We start from the raw sequence: 18,479 nt of genomic DNA, 5'->3' as shown, positions 1-18,479 counted from the left end.
AAACGGCTGAACTCGATTGTTTTATCAAAATATGAGTCTTACATAAGAACAAATTCACAGCGAGTTTCACTAAAATACATCGTACCATTCTCCCGATATTTCAAAAAATATAATTTTTTTGAAGAACTTTGACCATCAATAGCAGATGAGCCAGACATTTTTTGTTAATAAAAGTTTACTCTGTATAGAAAAATCGTTCTGACATGATTTAGTATGAACATATAAAATGTACCTTACTGTTGTTCAGCACAATTCGCACCAATCAAACTTTTAATGCTACATGCGCCGCAGATTGCATAGACAACTCAATTGTGCGCATTTTATCGGTTTTTTAATACATAAGCCAACAATAAAGTGGAAATTAATTTGTCACAATGATTTGGCTGATCGAACTGGGAATGAACCGAATTGCAAATGGTAAACGTGGTTTTTCTGGTGGCTGTGATGGTGATGCTCGGAGTGCCATTGGTGCAAAAGGAAGAAGACATGAGGAAAAACTTGGAACCTGGTGAGAAAATTATTAGGAATCATTTTGCAACGTTAAGAAAGCCTAATCAACTTGTTTACAAAACTGCTCTCTTTCAGATGTTAGGAACGAACAGTCCTCGACAGTCGGTTTCGACTCAATTCTAGGTAAGAGACTGCGAATGTTTCTGTCACCCATTTACGACTTTGTATGCTGTTCTAGAATCCTTCTGGCCTGCTGACGAGAAAGAAACTACAGGCTACCTAAAATGTGCGTAAACTCCAGTCGCGTCCCAAATGGGTTAAAAAATGTTAATTAAACATTTCGTTTTCAGCCACCATCAAGCGAACAAAGAAGTATATGTGCTATGTGAATGAGGCCGTAAATCAGAACATGGACTGCGCGCTTCAGTGTCTTAAATACTTGTATGCATGTGAAAATATATAAATTTAATTTCGCGACTTTCATCAACTCACACATTTAATTGCAGTTTCACAAGTTTGGATAGAGAAAAATAGGCCAAAGTTCATGTAGCGAGGGATTTAAAGCGTGCGCAAAAAACGGCCACATTAACGAACTCCGAACATACAGGAGCGTCACCAAAGGGATTCATTATCTCGGAAAACCTCAACTGTCTATTCAATTGCTACCTTGAACTGGTCAGTGGAATCGGATATAAATTGCCTTATACATATGAAAACCATTCCTCAACTTATAACGAGGGATACATTAACATATTTTGGGATTTCTTCCCAAAAATTAGGCTTGGGCTTCAGGAATGTTCGCTTAGAGGTTATCGATTTAATAAACTCGCCGTGCACGCCCCGATAATATTCCTCGACAGATCACCTAGGGTTTCTTTAATAAAAATCACCTGAAAGGGAAGCCCGACTAAAAATATCGCACCAAGAACGCGTTGAAATTTCATCTGCCCCCCAAATTAAAATCCTGATTTTACCGCGGATTTCTGATAAATCAATAAGAGTCTCGAGCTAACAAATTATACTTCATTTATTTTTCCTCGATAACAAACCTTATACACTAATCTAATTAGTGATCACAAGTTAAGTAGCTGTAGAATAGTCGATATGACCCGGTCCCCACGATCATTGTGCCGCAAGTTCAACAGGGGATCCTTGATCTTCTCTTCCAGCAAATTGTATAACTCCGTTCTGATCATTTTGATCATTTCCGCTGTCTGAAATGGCCGGAACTGGCACTAGTAGCAACTTTAATTGCATGCTTCTTACCTTGTGCTCTTCGACTTGAAACAAAATCCACCCATCTTCCAAAGTTAGAAACGTGCTTCCATTTTGCACGATAATCTCTAGGTCTCCGGAGAACAACACCAGAGGAATTACGGGCACCATAGTACAATCCCTAAAGAATATTTTGCTAGTTCGCACTTTTTCCTGGTAGACCAAGTATGCACTAGGAAAGCTATTGATTGTGTAATTCACTGAACTTGGATGCATAAAAACCTAAATGAACAGACATCATTGTTAGTTTTCCACTAGGTAAATCATTTGCAACTTCTCACCATTTCCTTGGGGGTGGCAAATTTAATATCCTTGGCTTCATTCTGCTTTGGGACCGCCCCAACCGCACTYTGAATGTACGTTTTGGATGGAGTGAGCACCTTTACAATGTTCGGATATAGAGCTGCACACAAAATCGATGACAGTAATCGAAAGTTTTCCCCATTMGCATTGAACTATGAAAAACCATTGATTGTTGCGCATTAGAGGGGTTGCMGAAGTAAGTTTCCGTAACTGTGCCTACCTCTGAGCCGGTGATGTCTTGCACGAGGTCTTTGCCAGTTCTTCGCTTATTGCGGCTCAAATCAACAGACACGAACCCAATATCAACCAACAGTTCCAGGAACTGATACTTTATGTCGGCTATCGTAAACAGAGCTCTGTGGGAAAGGTAGTTTTCGTTTGCAAAGTTCCGCGCTGCGGCAGGACTCTTTTTGCACATCTCCAAAAATTTCTAAAATTCACCGTCAACATTTGATCTGAATATGAAGAACTTGCTTTGTAACAATAAATTACAGTAAGTACGTTCTGCAACAGTCTGCTATTTTCACACTAAATATATTCATAAGCTGCAGTCAAATTTCCGAATAAGTCACAATACTCACCTTATAAGCGATCAGAACAGTAATATGATCGCTAAAGTGGGCTGAAAACGTCATTTTCTTCTTGTGGGCTTCATCTCGTTTGCCAAATGGAGAAACAAACGGATTTTTGTGGCTGAGGCAAGCAGCAATTGTGAGAGCTGCATCCACACAGCCAAACATCGCGCCATAAAGCATCAGTTTACCAATCCTCACATCGACAGGCAATGAGGCTAAATGGTGTCCCAGAGGGGTGAGATTGTCTGCTTTGTCAATAGCGCCAACACTTTGCAATCGTCCTATGGCTGACGTGATATTTTCTGGGATTGGTGGTTCGATAAACGACCCTGAGAGTACAACAGAAACATTGCAAATGCTATGGACATTTAGGTAAAGTCCTACCTAAAACCTCATTGACGTCCCGTTCACAGAGTCCAGGCAACACTTTGATATTTAATACAAGTTGTTCGAGAGGAATTCGGTGTATTTCCGGTATAGGTTGCGGCAAAAAATGGTTCATAAATCGGTGTCTTGTATACAAATGGATACAGACTCCGGGCATCACGCGACCAGCGCGTCCTTTACGTTGCAATCCATTGGCCTGCGTAACCCAAACGGTTTCCAAACTTTCCATATTTCGATTTGAGTCGAAATGCTTTTCTTTCATCTTTCCAGAATCGATCACAAACACGCAATCATCAATGGTCACTGAGGTCTCAGCCAAATTGGTCGAGATGACGATTTTACGTTCGCCGTTTTTCGGTTTGCTGAAAATCGCCGCCTGTTCTTCGCTGGTTAGGGAGGAATGTAATGGCAGCACAATGTATTTGCGGCGTCTCCGACCGAACTCCTCATGCACCACCAACTGGTCGTAAAGGGAAGTGATTTCTCCTATACCAGGCAGAAACACGAGAATGGTGCCTGATTTTGGGTAATCATGACTGCCATTAACGATCCACATCAAGATCGTCTCTATCAGGTCGTTGTTTATTTTGTCCGAATCCATTAAAAAGAGAGTTTTGCACGTTTTGGGGCTGAAATCTTCAAAACGGACACATGAAAGTAAGTCAAGCAATGACTCTCAATGTTCAATGTTCAATAAACCAGCTGAAGAAGCTCAGAGGATAAATTGTAGCTCAAACATTAGTTTAGGTGCGGAGGCATATGAAGCATTGCGCGAAAGTCTCATTTCATACTAGAGCAAAGAACCGTTGTATGAAATACAGGGAAATTAAACAACTTACCCTCGTATCTTGCCATCATTTGTTGCACTGTTAAGTTTTCATCCCTGATATTGTCTCGGGGTTTGATCACAGTCAATTCGTTGCCCGCCATCACTGCATCAATGTACTCAGAGTCGTTTTTCATTTTCCTGCAATACTCTGAACCGTCCTCCAGTATGTACCCGGTCGCTTCTAAGATATCTTCCAAGTAGTACTGTTCGACAGGGAATGTCCGGCCTGGTATGTTAATGACGGGAATATCACCAAAATATTCCGAGAATAACACTGCGTTTAACGTGGCGCTCATGAGGATCACCTTAAGGTCCGAGCGGAGTGGTAACAAATCTTTGAGGATGAGCAGAAGAAAATCGCTTTAACCAAAAAGATCATATAAATTCACAAAACTTCATAGTTGACCATGTAGGACGCTACCTTTCATCACTTCTTTCATGGACTTCATCTACAATGATATGCGTCACATTGGGCAGTGTAGGCTCGCTCTCCAGTCGTCTCAACAAAATTCCCGTAGTACAAAAGGTCAACCTTGTCCGCGATGAAACTTTGCTTTCCAGCCTTATTTGGTAACCGACTGTGCTTCCAGCGTTCTCTAATCGCTCGTTTGCCACCCTGAATAATAATAAGCATTAACAAACCGTAAAGAAAACATTTCCACATGCATACCGACCTCTCAGCCACACCGATGGCTGATATTCGCCTGGGCTGCGTGCACACTATTTCCAAATGTTTCTGATTATAGTTGGAAATCCAGTCGTCAAGGATGAACTGGGGCACTTGAGTGCTTTTGCCGCATCCAGTCTCACCGCTTATGACCACCACTTGCGACTGCTGGATGAAATTCAAAATATCGTTCCTCAACGTCCAAGCAGGAAGCTTTTTCCTGGCCCCCAACATTTCACCGTACTTGCTACTCAGCTTTTTCTCACTGAAGTCTCTGATGATTCGTTCGTCTTCCTTGGCAATTTCATCTATAGTAAGGCGTCGTTTATTGTCCTTGCTGGTAGCCCCTTTGCGGTAGTGCGTGGGACGTGATTTGAAGCTCTTTACAATTATTTCACTGGAAAATAGCTTTTGCTTGGGATGTAAAAATTCCACATCTGTCTTCAGATGTTCCTTAATAATGTCCTCGTTATTTAACAATTCCGTAACTCCGTAAACGCAGGGAATACCATCTAGAGCCAAATATTGAGCTTCCTGGTGCAGTCGTTTACAAATATGCAAAGACATAAGCGGAGGCATACAAACGTTAGATTTTAGAAAAATCATCGGAGGCTCATACGGATAATTGGAACTTTTCTGAAAGCGAAACTCCAGTTCGAAGCAATGCTGTTCTAGGTGCGCATTGTCGTCATTTTCAACCACGTCCACTTCATGAGAAAATCGACATTTGGACCCGAACCTACACGTACCCCCCTTTAGAAAATTTTTGCATTTTTCTTTAGCCTTCTTCGGAACCGGCTTCCGAGTCGGCTTCTTATTATGGAAGAGGTTGAACAGATATTCTACTTTCATGCTCACTGTCCAAACATCTTCGACTTTTTCTTTAAACTGCGTTTCATAAATGGATTCTAGCGAACTCTTTTCGTCTGCCCGCATGTCCAGAAGCTCTGACTGTGTTAACCCATGTTCTACCATACTTTTGTCTTCAATTTTTAGGTATTTTGAGTAGAGAAGGTAGAGGGCATCCTCTATAGAGTTGTTACAGTATTTAAACGCTTCTATGCAGTGGTTTTCATGGAATCCATAACTAAATTAGTCAACAATTTAATCCAGTTTGAAAACACGCAACTGTTCTTAAATCAATTAAGTGATAAACGTTACCTTTGTAGCCTCATCAAAGCGAACAGTTTCAATCTTTCTTCTTCCTCCAAAGGGGCATCTTTGCTTTGTGAATAATCACAACCTCCTCTGACCACCAAGGAGCCCTGCCCAACCCAATATTTTTTCAGAACATTCGAATTTGTGTCTTTGTAGTCAGCTATACTGTTCAATTTAAATTCCTGAAAGTATTTGGCGTTTAGGGAGCACAAAATTGGAATTATTGAAAATTCTTACGGGTCCATGAAGGTACTTTAATGTCTCCAATATTTGTTCTTCGATGGGGTCAGTCAGTCTGAGGAATTGAAGTTCTTGTTTAACATTCATTAGTTTTGGAGGTTCCTTTATGGCGCTGGAAAACAGGTATATATATATATATCCAAAATTAGGTTTTAAAAATTATATCAGCAAATGTAGAATTGCTCCAAACTTACGAAACTCGTGCTGTCACCGGTTGCCTGAGTAACAAATCGGCGTTGTTGATCACCTGTTCACAGTTCATCCTATGATTTTTCTATCCTCACAGACTTTTCCAATATAATTTAATTTAATTTTTAACAAATCCAAAGGAACACTAAAACACATCACATAAATGAGCAGGAATGAGGTTAAATACATTTATTAAGCGGTTATGTTGTTTTAGTGTGTCGCATTCTTCTCTCATGACTAGCGGTTCCCAGTTATACAAAATGCGCGAATCTTGACAGCTCCGGTCCCGGCGAATGGCGCTTAGTTTGAAAATTTACATTTAGGGCCGTGAAATTTTTTTGTCAAACCAATTGAAAGAGCAAGTTTAAATAAATTGCTATAGGTTTCCTAAATAGTAGTGGTAAGAGAGGTTTTAAAGTCCGGGCCAATTTGTTTGCTGCAAGACTTCCCAAAATGTGTTTATGGTTTTAAATGGATAAGAAAAATGAAAAAAGATTTAAAACATTTTGGTGTTGCTTTTGACAAAGAAAGATTTTTTGAGTACCTAATAAAGGTAACCTAAATAAGGTAATCTAGGTAGACGTAAATTTTCAAACTGCTCGACATTTATCGGGGCCAGAGCTGTCAAGATCCGCGCATAAGAAAATATCTGGGCTACCACTAGACGCTACTTAAGTCAGTGTCAGTACAACGTCAGTACGGCAAACTACATAGATTCTTTGTTGTGTTGTGACATTTTTGTTTTTAATTTTAATTTTGCTTTCTAAGCGTTCGTTCCAATTGTATAGTGTCACTAGTTCTGTGCACTAGTGTCAGAGACAAGACTTGTCTCTGCTAGTGTGTTTATATGCCCAGTTTGACTGTGATTATTTACATGTTATACACTAAGCTTTACCAGTGGGTTCAGCAGAAATGTTTGGCACAACAGTATAGTTACTTGGTAAGCAGATGTGCCCCATCGAAATGTTTACACATTCATTTAGAATATTTTTGTGATTAAATGGAGCGACATGAGCCAGGTTAATACGTTGATTAATTTCTTTGGTCGTATCTCATCAACGTCTAAGCAGAGCACTGCGAATGATACAAACTCTCTGAATTAATGGAATTATGGGACGCTAATTGGGTCTTGACATTCATTACTTTGCATGCTCTCGATATATGCTTTAAGTGCAACAACCTAAATGGGAGGAATTGAACGTGATTGACTCAGTCGAGGTTATAATTAGATGTAACATTTCCTCATTAAAGTGTAATCCACAGTTTACCAATCATCGCGCAACCACGGCTGTTAGTTTGCATTAAATCAGGGATCAGGGATTTCGTTTGCCAAGTTAAAAATCGGCAATATGTTATGGAGAGTAGATTTGTGAACTTGAGACTGCATATCTGAATTTTATCAGTACCAACTAATCGCCATACAGCAACGACAAATAACAGAATTATCCCCTAAACAATGCATCGAAACACCATGGAATGCTTACAGGACATTACTTATCAACAATTGCTCAAACAAAGGGAATTATTGAAAAGTTTAAACAATTACATGATTAATAGTTGACAATCAGTTATAATTTATTTGATGACAACTTAGTCAGTTGAAATATCCATTGAGACATGTTTAATACCAGGCTAAAATATGAAACCCGCATGCACGCATTTGATTATAACGACAACTAGATGTAAATAGAAAGCCAAACCCTCAGGAGTGTTATTTCACTACATTTAGAGACTGTTTTTACGATAACAGATCAGATTTAACAACAAACAACTTTCTGGTGGAAATTGCGTATGATATTCTATGTCCAAAACACACATTTAACACCTAAAAAAAAAAAATGTGTTCCGTTTAAATCTATGGGTTTGCAGTGTTCTTTATCGACAAAGTTTGGAAACTCGGCCACTACACCCCCGATATGGCGGCTAATACGATGGTTATCATATGAGTGGTGTGGGATTTACTGTTAATTAAAATTGAAAGACAATTAAATGCATCAATCAACTATGTTGTATGTAGGTATTTAATTGTTATCGAAATGCGATTGATTTATCAATTGTTCTTTCAAGGAGGAGATTTTTATTTTGATAGTGCAGTTTTATCTGAAGTGGAAAACCATTTTTTTTAGAACTCTTATATTGTTGGTGGGAAATCAACAACATGCGCTGATGTTTGATTTTAATTTCATATAATATTTCAGTGTCTAATCTTGATAATGCATGCTTTCTATGATATTAACGTGGCATTTGAATATAAAATATTAGCCAGTTCCGTACTTGACGTACCTGCATTTAGTAACACGAAATTTCGTCTACCGCAGCTATTTTATATTTGCTTCGATGTAGTTATTTCGGGAATATGCATTACCCGTCAATGCAACTGTATATCTGCAACTCAGTATTTGTGCTTCAGTTCCTGAGAACAATTAAACAGCTGACAACAATTAAACGCAATCGGTAATCGAATAGTTAATCGATATTTACTGGTAATGTTTTATAAGGTACACAGTTTACGTGATTGTTCCCCCAAGGACTATTAATACATTCGCTAAGGTTTTCTAAAAACTTTTTCAACTACTGCAATTCATTTATCGTTATTTATACGATCGATTTTCCCGCTAGGTGCCTTAAATTTAAATATTCAATTAAGAAAATTAAATGTTGTTTAACAAGGCGATGGCTAACCATCGCTCCGCGACCTACTAACAAATCGTATTTTAACGCAATTTTGGTTTAATGGTAGTGTTTTAAAACGATTTCCCAACGTTAGTGCAACGACCATCCAATGGTCGGTAATATAATAAGGGTTGATTATTAATTAATTAGCGTATCATAATGTTATCGATTTGACGGAGGCCTGGGAAAATATTGTCAATAATGTTATAGTCTAAAGTTGAGAAAACGCTGCTTCACATGTGTGCTATTTGGTCTTTAGTATACATCTATGATTAAGCTTTTGTTCGGTTTGTGCAGATGTGGAAATTACTGTAAACCAGTCGGCCGCACTTGAATGAAGTGAGATCATCAGTTCAGTTCAATCAACAATGTTCTTGTCGCTGATCCTGATTGCTGCCAGTTTTTGTGGAACATTTGCGCATCTGGAGGGACCAAACGTGTGCATCAGGCAGGAAACGTGAGTCAACTAAGCTAGCTAGTAGTTCATCGGCCATCGCTCAGATAGCTTGGATTGTTCAGGAATTGTTTCTGTTTTTTTTTACTTTTTTACTGTTATCTTAAGTTGGGTTGAATATTATTTGTTACTCGAGTTTTTGAGTGAGTCATTCGTAAATATTTTGCCATTTGCTGTTTGCAATGGGCTCACTCAGCTCTTATTTACATTTTGGAAGTGAGACATTTTAACTAAGAGGCAGTTTGTCTCTTAATTATCCTCATATTTGCTAGCTGCCATTGTTTTTTCCAAAAAAATCACATGAAAGTAACCATTTGATGCCACGTTTAACGCGTAAATCCGCTCCAAGGAACTTGTCCCAGTCCGCCTTGTAAGTGGAGTATTCCATGCAGGAAAAGGAAGTGAGACTAAGCGCCAAATGCGACCTTGTGCATGAGTATGACTTTTAATCTGGTCGCATTGATTCAAGTACAATGGATTTGCGATGATTCAATGCAAAAACTTTAAGACAACAACGAAGGATGAACCATAATATGATGTGTATGGATTTTTATTGTAAACCGCATAGCGGCTCAAATTGACGTTGTAAAAAATGTTTTAGATTACATCTTCATTCCTTTGCTTCTTATTGGCCGCAGATGCGTCTTTATAGTTTAATATATTGTGAGGCCACTCGCGTAATGAGAGTACCTGATGAGAGTAATGAGAGGGAGATCACAACCTGTGAAAAATACTTCTGTCGGGCGGTACAAATTACTGCTACGTTTACAATATCCATAATTTACAGGGTGATTTACAACATTATGGACACAGAGTAGGGGCGTGTAGAGGACCTCAAAACAAATCGAGTTTCCTTTTTTTTCTTTTTTCTAGAGGCATACCCCCTTTTACCCCCCGAACTTTTTTGTGGTGCGCCACTGACTTCGACCGAACGAATTTTTGAATTTGCTGTTCAATTTAAGAATTTTCTGATTTCTTGCAGTTTTTTGGTAGCTGTCTTCGTTTTCGAGTTATTTGCACAAATGTAAGTCGATGTAGGGTTTCTGGGTGATTTTCCATGAATTTTCTTATAATTTTTTTGCGTCCTTTTGTTCACATTTTTTTGTGAAAGAAATTAATTTCATAATAAATTTAAATATTCCTTACATTTTTGTTTATTTTTATTTGGATTAGCTTACAGCCGATAACCTCAATTATTGTAAATAAAATTATAAATTTTAAAGTTAACCATTTAAAGTAAGCCATTCCTATTTTAAGTTCAACTGGCACTTGAAGCTTTCACAGAAAAATGTGAACAAAGGGACAGATAAAAATATATTAAAAAAATTCATAGAAAGTCACCCAGAAACCCTACATGGACTTATATTTGTACAAATAACTCGAAAACGAAGAGAGATACGAAAAAACTGCAAGAGATCAGCAAATTCTTAAATTAAACAACAAATGCAAAAATGTGTTGGGTCGAAGTCAGCGGCGTACCACAGAAAAGTTCGGGGGGGTAAAATGGATTACGCCTCTAGAAAAATGAACACCCTGTAGATTTTTCACAACCAGTCGCCTTACCTACGGGTAAATGGTCTAAACGTTAGCCTAGCGAATTTTTGTGAAACTTTAACACCTTGTATCATGGAAACTCTGTTATAGCTTATTGTATTACCGCTCACCATTTGCTGCGGGCTTTGTTCACATATTATGGAAATCCCGAGAAATACTTATTATTATTTAGGTACACGGTAAAAGCTCGCATATCCGAAGAACAACCGTACCAGGTGAGAGAGTTCGTGTGGTGCCTAAATGTGCCCCCTCGATGTTCCAAGTACAAGATCAAGCACAAGACAGTGCACAAGGACCAGAATTTGGTGCGAACCAGGCCGGTCGAAGAATGCTGCAAAGGGTATGCTAAAAATGCTGCTGAAAATCAATGTATTCCCGTATGCTCCAACGTGTGCTTGCACGGGACATGTGTCGCCCCGGAAACGTGCCAGTGCGAAACAGGATATGGAGGACCGAATTGCGACATTAGTAAGTGTGGTTTTATTAATACTTAAGAACACTGAATCATCGCTACATTCACTGCAAAATCGGCTTTTAGCTTGTGACAAAGGCTTATGGGGTCGAGAGTGTCAGAACGAATGCGAATGCCAAAATAATGCCACTTGCGACCCTTTCAACGGCCACTGCTCCTGTAACCGCGGCTGGATTGGTGAATTTTGCCAAAAACGATGCCCCAGCGGTACCTATGGACAGGACTGCCTGGAAGAATGCCGGTGTGAGAACGGAGAATGCGATCACATATCGGGCAAATGCAAATGCCACTCAGGCTACACGGGACCCTTGTAAGTAGTCTAGTTTGCATTGAACACTGGGGGGCTGATTAATTTATATTGGCAATTTCAGATGCGATGATCCTTGCCCAATCGGCACTCATGGCTATGACTGCAAGTCTAAATGTCCATGCCAGAACGGCGGGACTTGCCACTCGGTGACCGGCGTCTGTTTCTGCAAGGATGGCTGGACGGGACAAGTGTGCGCAAATCGTTGTCCTTTCGGCTTCTGGGGCTACAACTGCAGTCAAAAGTGCGACTGTTACAACGGAGCGTCTTGTCATCACATTAACGGCACGTGCGAATGCCAGCCCGGATTCACTGGCGACAGGGTAAGAGTAACAGGCCGTTGCAGTGATCGTAGCTATTGGTGACTTTTTTGTCAGTGTTTGGACGTCTGTCCTGATGGTAAATGGGGCAAGGATTGCACTAATAACTGTACGTGCCAGAATGACGCCAAATGTTCGAACAAAGATGGATCGTGTAGTTGCGCGAAGGGCTGGACTGGGAAAACTTGCAACGAGAGATCATGTCCCAAGGGACTTTGGGGCTTCAAGTGTCAGAACTCTTGTCAATGCAACTCCGACAACACTGAACTGTGAGCTAATTAGTTTTATTCTTCATCAATCAGCTAAACAGGCGCATTGTGCCTTTTTCAGGTGCCACGCTTGGACTGGAGAGTGCGACTGCAAACCGGGCTGGAACAGTAAGGACTGCACTCGGCCATGTCCCATTTTGAGCTTCGGGAAAGCTTGTGCTGGGACATGTAAGTGTGACAATAACGCCCAATGCTCCCCCATTAACGGCACGTGCTTGTGCGGGCCAGGATTTACCGGCAAGCAATGCGAACAACCCTGCCCGTTGGACAGTTTTGGGATGGATTGCGCTCAAAAATGCGATTGTACGTTCGATGAAATCAATACGAAGTTTCAGTTATTGAGTCGCATCTTTAGGTAAGAACGGGGCTACGTGTTCGACAGAAACCGGTCAGTGCCACTGTCCGGCAGGCTGGGAGGGCCAACAGTGCGACCGGCCATGCAGTAATAATCAATTTGGAATGCAATGCAAAAACAAGTGCGACTGCCGGAATGGAGCTTCTTGTAATCCCGTAAACGGTTAGTGCTATACATTCATCAATCAATCAAATGGTGTCTAATGCACACTTGACCCATTAAATAGTGCACCCTATAGATAGTGTGAAATTTTTTCATTCGGTCGAAAAAAGGTCAATTCTCAAAAAAAAACCTCTCTAAGGCTCTTAAAATGCCTCAAACTCTACATCATTTTCATCGGAACGAAGCGAAGAATGCAATGAGCTCATTAAAGAACACGGTAGGATATTCAGATCCAAAATTCTTGTGATTTCCTGTCGTTTTTGAGCAGTCATCACTTTTAACTGGCGATATTTTTTATATTATAGACCCAAAAACTCTACTATAATGTATATTGGGGAGTTTCTTACGTCGAAAACAATCCAATAGGCGTAAAAAAAACCCATCAATGTTCCCGTTTAGTGTGTATTAAATAGGCCTGGGTAACACTGTGTTGAGTTGTTGCCGCTCTCTGAGTAAATGCGTTATAACTAATCGGTGAATGAGTCATAACTCATTTATTAAAGAGGATTAAAGCTGTACGAAACCCTAGACTGGAATTTTAACATTCGGAATATTCTTTTTCCAGCAACGGAACTGAGTTACTTAGTACCAAGCCAATTGAGCAGCACTGCTCTAACACCTGAGTTATCTTTTCTGTAGAAACGATTGCTTAAAATTGCGGTTTTTCTGGTTGTTGGTCTAAAACGAGAAACGGAAATTTTGAAGAAACTTTAGAGTGTTTYAGAGCGACGAGATTTTCAATGAGTTTTCCCAATAGTAGATCTTTTTGCTTTCTCTGATCGTTTTTTTGGATAACTAATTTTTTTGAGAAAAAAAAACAAGAGAACGTTGTTTGCCACAGTTTAGAAAGGGTTTTGTTTAGAAATACTGATCTAAAAGTGAAGAAACCGGAATTAAAAATAACTAAATTATTCACAGCGACAAAGTTAGTATTATAAAGTTTCGCTTGTTCTATTCGGGAAAATATTTTGGGGGAAAACGCAGAAAAAATTATTGGAGTTTTGWCCAAAATTCTAAATTCAAAAAGCTACAAAAGTTTTAAAAAAATCTTCACAAAGCGGTTATGRTGGGGAGTGTTCCAATAGAATGAATTTGATAATTTTTCACATAAAATACCTGAATATTKTCCGCGTTTGAGTGTTGAGGAAGAAAAACTTTGCTAAAACTGGAAAAACCTGAAATTTTAAATAAAATCGAAAAATAAACTTTAAAATTCTTCAGAGCGATGAGAGTAGCGAATTTTCCAAATAATTTTTTGTAAATTTTTGCTCTCTGGAGGTAATTTTTTTAAGATATTCTCAATTACTTTGGGTAAAAATCTAAATAACATTATTTGATTTTTGTGCCTCAAGCTCAAAAGGACTTAAAATTTCCTGCAAAGCGATGCATGAGGTCAATTTTCTAACAAAATCAATTGTGTCGTTTTTGGCTGAAAAGACCGCATGGTTGACGGAAAATAAGAAAATCAGAAAATAATGGATTTATTGCGCTTTCGATTTAAAACTTTTAGTTTTGTGATCGGTTTTTCAGAAAACCTTAATAAACCCTTTCCGGAAAAAATGGGAAAACTTATTTTCGTTTTTGTCTCGAATTCGACGCTGAAAACGGTTTTTGTAAAATTCCTTCAGCTATAAATTTATCTTGTAATTTTTCGCGTAAAATACCTCCAGATTGTCAGTATTTTTAAGTGAAACTCTATAAAATATAGCGTTTTTGAATATAAAATAAAGCAAAAAAAATTTAATCAAAACTAAAAATCAACAGTTTTTAAACCAACTCTACAGTCTTCACTGGGATGGGGGTGATGAGTTTTTATAAACTTTCTGTTATATTCTGTATGTGTTTATTCTGTTTTCTTTTCAATAAAAAATTAGTTAATTTTTGTCATAACTTTGAAGCTGGAAAATGATTTCAATACTTTTTACGAAACGACGAAGGAGGCGAGAGCTGTAATAAAATTTATTTTAAAATTTTTCGCGGCAAATATCCTTAGGTTGTCAGTACTTTTACGTGAAACATTAGAAAAATTAGCGATTAGAAGAAACAGTAACTTTGCTAAAGCGGAAAAATTCTAAAATTTTGAAGAAACTGAACATTTTGTTTTTAATTTTTTTAAGATAATCTTAATTACTTTAGGAAAAAACCAAATACAATTATTTGGTTTTTGTGCCGAATTTGAAGCTCAAAAGGGCTTTCTAAAATATCCTGCAAAGCGATGCATGATGCCAATTTTCTATCAAAATTAATTGGTTGAAAAATCAAAGTTAATTGGTCATTTTTGGTTGAAAAAATCCCATGGTTGCCGGAAAAAAAGTAAAGTATCAGAAAATAATGGATTTTTTGCGCTTTTGATTTAAAACTTTTAGTTTTGTGATCGGTTTTTCAGAAAACCTTAATAATTTTTCGCAAAAAATGGGAAAACCTATTTTCGTTTTTGTCCCGAATTCGACGCTGAGAAAGGTTTTTGTAAAATTCTTTCAGCTATAAATTTATCTTGTAATTTTTCGCGTAAAGTATCTCCGGATTGTCACTATTTTTAAGTGAAACTATAAAATAGAGCGTATAACTATAAAGTAAAGCAAAAAAGAATGCAATCAAAACTAAAAATCCGCAGTTTTTAAACCAACTCTACAGGCTTCAGAGGGATGGGGGTGATGAGTTTTTACAAACTTTCTGTTATATTCTGTATGTCTTTATTCTGTTCTCTTTTTAATAAAAAAATAGTTGATTTTTGTCCTAAATTTGAAGCTGGAATACGAAATAAAACTTACGAAACGACGAAGGAGGCGAGTGCCGTAATAAAATTTGTTTTAAAATTTTTCGCGGCAAATATCCTTAGATTGTCAGTATTTTTACTTGAGACGTTAGAAAAATGAGCGATTAGAAGAAACAGTAACTTTGCTAAAACTGGAAAATTCTGAAATTTTGAAAAAAACTGAAAAAATTGTTAATAAATGGTCCTTAAAATTAATCGAAGAACAACTTAACAAAAAAGTCAATTTTTTGCAAGCAACGGAGTTACTGCGCCGGTGCGTTGTGTTGACGCACAGCACTGCGCCAACTCCAAATTTTCACTGAGTTACCCAGGCCTAGTATTAAACTACCGATTTGCTAGTGTTCTAGTGCATGGTATTTGCTTTCGTGTGTTCTGCATGTGTTTTTTTGTAATTATGTAGGAACTTGCACATGCGGAGCCGGTTTTACTGGACCCATCTGTGAAAATCGCTGCCACACAGGGTATTTTGGTGTAAATTGTGAGCAGGTGTGCCACTGCCAAGATGGCAACAATCTGGGCTGCGACCCAGTGACTGGTAAATGCAATTGCAAACCGGAGTGGAAAGGTACAGCAGTTGGTTTGATTTTTCTATTATCTGTAGTTATTGTGCCGATGCCGAATTTGCAGCCCAAAATGTGAATCGTTTTGAAATTACTCTTTCTGTAACAGGTGTGAGATGTGAAACACAATGTCCAGGGGGCAAATGGGGGATCGATTGTGGCCAGGACTGCCAGTGCAAGAACAACAGTTCCTGCGACCCTGAAACTGGGCACTGTTACTGCGCCAGAGGTTGGCAAGGGGAAGACTGCATGAACCCCTGTGACAAAGGATGGTACGGTATTGGTTGCAGGGAGAAGTGCCCAGAAATGTCCATTGGTAATGACACACTTCGATTGAATAGGTATTTAAAATGTTAATATTTCTTTCATCTTTAGGAAATCGAACTTGCGACCACATCACCGGAGAGTACGTTTGCCCGCCCGGTTATTTAGGTTTGACCTGTGACCATCCGTGTCCCATCAACACATACGGAAAGGGCTGCCTGCAGAATTGCTCTTGCAAAAATGGTGGAGACTGCCATCACGTTACTGGTAATTGTCCACTGGGTTTCAGACCTAATTGTGCGGTTTTTTTGGCTAACACTGTGTTGCTCAAATAAATTTTTGTTTTCCATAGGCGAATGTCAATGCCTGCCCGGATGGATTGGTCCCACCTGTGCTTCACCTTGTCAACCGGGTAGTTTTGGGATGAACTGCACCCAGCATTGCAAATGCCAGAACGGGGGCGAGTGCAGGAGGAATGACGGAGTGTGTCGTTGCAAATCAGGATGGACTGGGACTCAGTGCACTGAAAGTAAGTCAACATTCGATAATTCGTTTTGGCTTGAAACATATGGTGTTTTGTTGAAGTTTGCCCTGAAGGCTACTATGGAGACCATTGTATGCAGCCTTGCGAATGCAAAAACGACAACTTTATGTGTCATCCCGCTGAGGGCTGCATGTGCAAACACGGCTATTCTGGCGAAAATTGCGAAGAATCGAACATTCTTCAGCTGCTTAAGGAAAAAGAACCCGGTAACACCGGTGTTATCGTTGCTGTTATTATGGTGTCGGCAGTGTTTGTGGCCGTTGTTCTGCTGCTAATATTCTACTACAAGAGACGAGTTACCAATTTGAAGACGGAAATTGCTCATGTGCAATACATTGCTGATCCGTCCGGATTTTCGCCAGGTAAATCAGTCGCTTGTTCGAAATTCAGAGAAGGAAGAAGTGATGTTTTTTAGATCGAAATCATTTTGATAATCCCGTATACACGTATCAGGCACCGATCAAAAGAAGCAACGAAGTACTTCTCAACAACGGCAATAGGATTATTAATAACTTGCACAAACCAGGCAATGCAAATTTAGATCGCGCTAAGATTTCAATGGCCGCCTGTTGCTCCACGGATGACGAAGAATACGTTCCAAAGGGTAACTATAAATAACGATTATAATTAGTTGGTCGGAAGCTATGATTCGCATATATTGCTATGAGAGGATTATTTTACCTAGGGGCCTACGGTACCAATTTAGAAGAATTGCGAATGCTTAAAAACAGAGACGCGGATGCTACCAATCCCAACATTTACCACAGCGTGGACCATGTATACGACGAAATTAAGCAAAAGGACATCAAGGACATGGGTAACTAAACTATTTTTTTAAATTTCTGAACAGCGCCATTTCATTCGGGTATGTAGCGCTTACACCAACCAACTTATCAAACAATTTTGCCTTAGGTCTCATCAAATGGCAATAATATTCATGTAAGTTGGTCGTACGCAAGTAACTAATCAGTGTTTTCACAGTCAGTAGTGCTCCAGCACCTTATCCCAGAAATGTAACACGTTGCATGGAAGCTTTTTTTTGTCGCGCATTTTTCTATAAATATAAACTTCTATGATCTATACATTTACAGTCTTAAGTATTCGTTTATTTTTTTTCTGTTGTTTGACAAAAGCTTCGAAGATTTATTATGTGCCAACGTTTTGTGAAATCCTATTAGAAATTTGAAAATTCTGATTGGCGTCTCAGGTTTGTGAACCATCTGAGGTCTGAGAAAAGGGCCCGCAGAATTCACGGAAATATTTTGCATGGCCATAAAACTAAATGGTACATTTCAATGCTTATGAGAGAGCTGAGCTTTTTAAGTGACTGTAAACTGCAGAATATTTCACAAGTTTTTCGTTTTAGAATTGGAATATGATCATCTCGACTACACGAGGCCTGTAAGCACTTTGAAGCCACATTATCAACGAATGTCTTCACCTTTCGGCTCAAGAGATTTGGACAGAGGTTCCAGCAAATCTATCAACAAATCCGATACCGATGATTGATTTATATTTCGTCTTGAAGCAAAGCTTTTTTTGGAGACGAAGGTAAAAAATTATTTGTGCGTAAGTAAATATTAGCAAACAATAGGTACATTCTATGAAGGCTTTCACGGCCGGTCAGATTACATTTAGGAATGTTTTCCGGGCTTTGAAGCCGTGGTCTATCGGAATTTCTTCCTGACGTTTCGTC

The 18,479-nt window shown here is 38.9% G+C and overlaps 3 protein-coding genes across 3 annotated transcripts in view; 2 read left to right on the top strand and 1 right to left on the bottom strand.

The window, feature by feature from the left end:
• The first annotated feature begins 315 nt into the window (after positions 1 to 315).
• Positions 316 to 922, top strand: LOC109537857. Its single transcript, XM_019904817.2, has 4 exons — positions 316 to 508; positions 586 to 633; positions 689 to 736; positions 801 to 922. The coding sequence occupies exons 1-4, from the start codon at positions 415 to 417 to the stop codon at positions 911 to 913; spliced, it is 303 nt and encodes a 100-aa protein (XP_019760376.2). The 5' UTR covers positions 316 to 414; the 3' UTR covers positions 914 to 922.
• Positions 923 to 1,459: 537 nt separating this feature from the next.
• On the bottom strand, positions 1,460 to 6,282 carry LOC109544214 (putative ATP-dependent RNA helicase DHX57). Its single transcript, XM_048660812.1, has 12 exons — positions 6,079 to 6,282; positions 5,882 to 5,996; positions 5,648 to 5,826; positions 4,494 to 5,573; positions 4,241 to 4,435; positions 3,830 to 4,179; positions 2,988 to 3,626; positions 2,610 to 2,932; positions 2,249 to 2,458; positions 2,007 to 2,180; positions 1,717 to 1,947; positions 1,460 to 1,664 (listed from the first exon to the last, which is right to left on the bottom strand). Exons 1-12 carry the CDS (start codon positions 6,144 to 6,146, stop codon positions 1,524 to 1,526), a joined length of 3,705 nt encoding a protein of 1,234 aa, XP_048516769.1. The 5' UTR covers positions 6,147 to 6,282; the 3' UTR covers positions 1,460 to 1,523.
• Positions 6,283 to 6,734: 452 nt separating this feature from the next.
• LOC109536351 (protein draper) overlaps positions 6,735 to 18,479 on the top strand; it is a gene marked incomplete in the record, with an annotated part of 12,526 nt that continues 781 nt past the window's right edge. Inside the window, 16 exon segments of the mRNA XM_048660813.1 lie at positions 6,735 to 7,013; positions 9,044 to 9,203; positions 10,927 to 11,222; positions 11,293 to 11,536; positions 11,598 to 11,856; positions 11,911 to 12,122; positions 12,184 to 12,425; positions 12,478 to 12,639; positions 15,816 to 15,980; positions 16,085 to 16,291; positions 16,351 to 16,506; positions 16,592 to 16,768; positions 16,825 to 17,145; positions 17,199 to 17,387; positions 17,469 to 17,600; positions 18,150 to 18,290. Of these exon segments, the coding sequence (XP_048516770.1) occupies positions 9,115 to 9,203; positions 10,927 to 11,222; positions 11,293 to 11,536; positions 11,598 to 11,856; positions 11,911 to 12,122; positions 12,184 to 12,425; positions 12,478 to 12,639; positions 15,816 to 15,980; positions 16,085 to 16,291; positions 16,351 to 16,506; positions 16,592 to 16,768; positions 16,825 to 17,145; positions 17,199 to 17,387; positions 17,469 to 17,600; positions 18,150 to 18,290 (2,992 nt within the window).

This window comes from Dendroctonus ponderosae, unplaced genomic scaffold (genome assembly GCF_020466585.1).
Source record: "Dendroctonus ponderosae isolate FM_Combo_2020 unplaced genomic scaffold, Dpon_F_20191213v2 Dpon_F_20191213_1, whole genome shotgun sequence".
Lineage (NCBI taxonomy): Eukaryota > Metazoa > Arthropoda > Insecta > Coleoptera > Curculionidae > Dendroctonus > Dendroctonus ponderosae.
This window is presented reverse-complemented; position numbering and strand designations above follow the sequence as displayed.

Coding starts and splice junctions, on each gene's coding strand:
- LOC109537857 (XM_019904817.2), top strand. CDS start 415: ATGGTAAACGTGGTTTTTCTGGTGGCTGTGATGGTGATGCTCGGAGTG. Junction 509..585: donor GAGGAAAAACTTGGAACCTG/GTGAGAAAATTA, acceptor GCTCTCTTTCAG/ATGTTAGGAACGAACAGTCC. Junction 737..800: donor AACTACAGGCTACCTAAAAT/GTGCGTAAACTC, acceptor TTTCGTTTTCAG/CCACCATCAAGCGAACAAAG.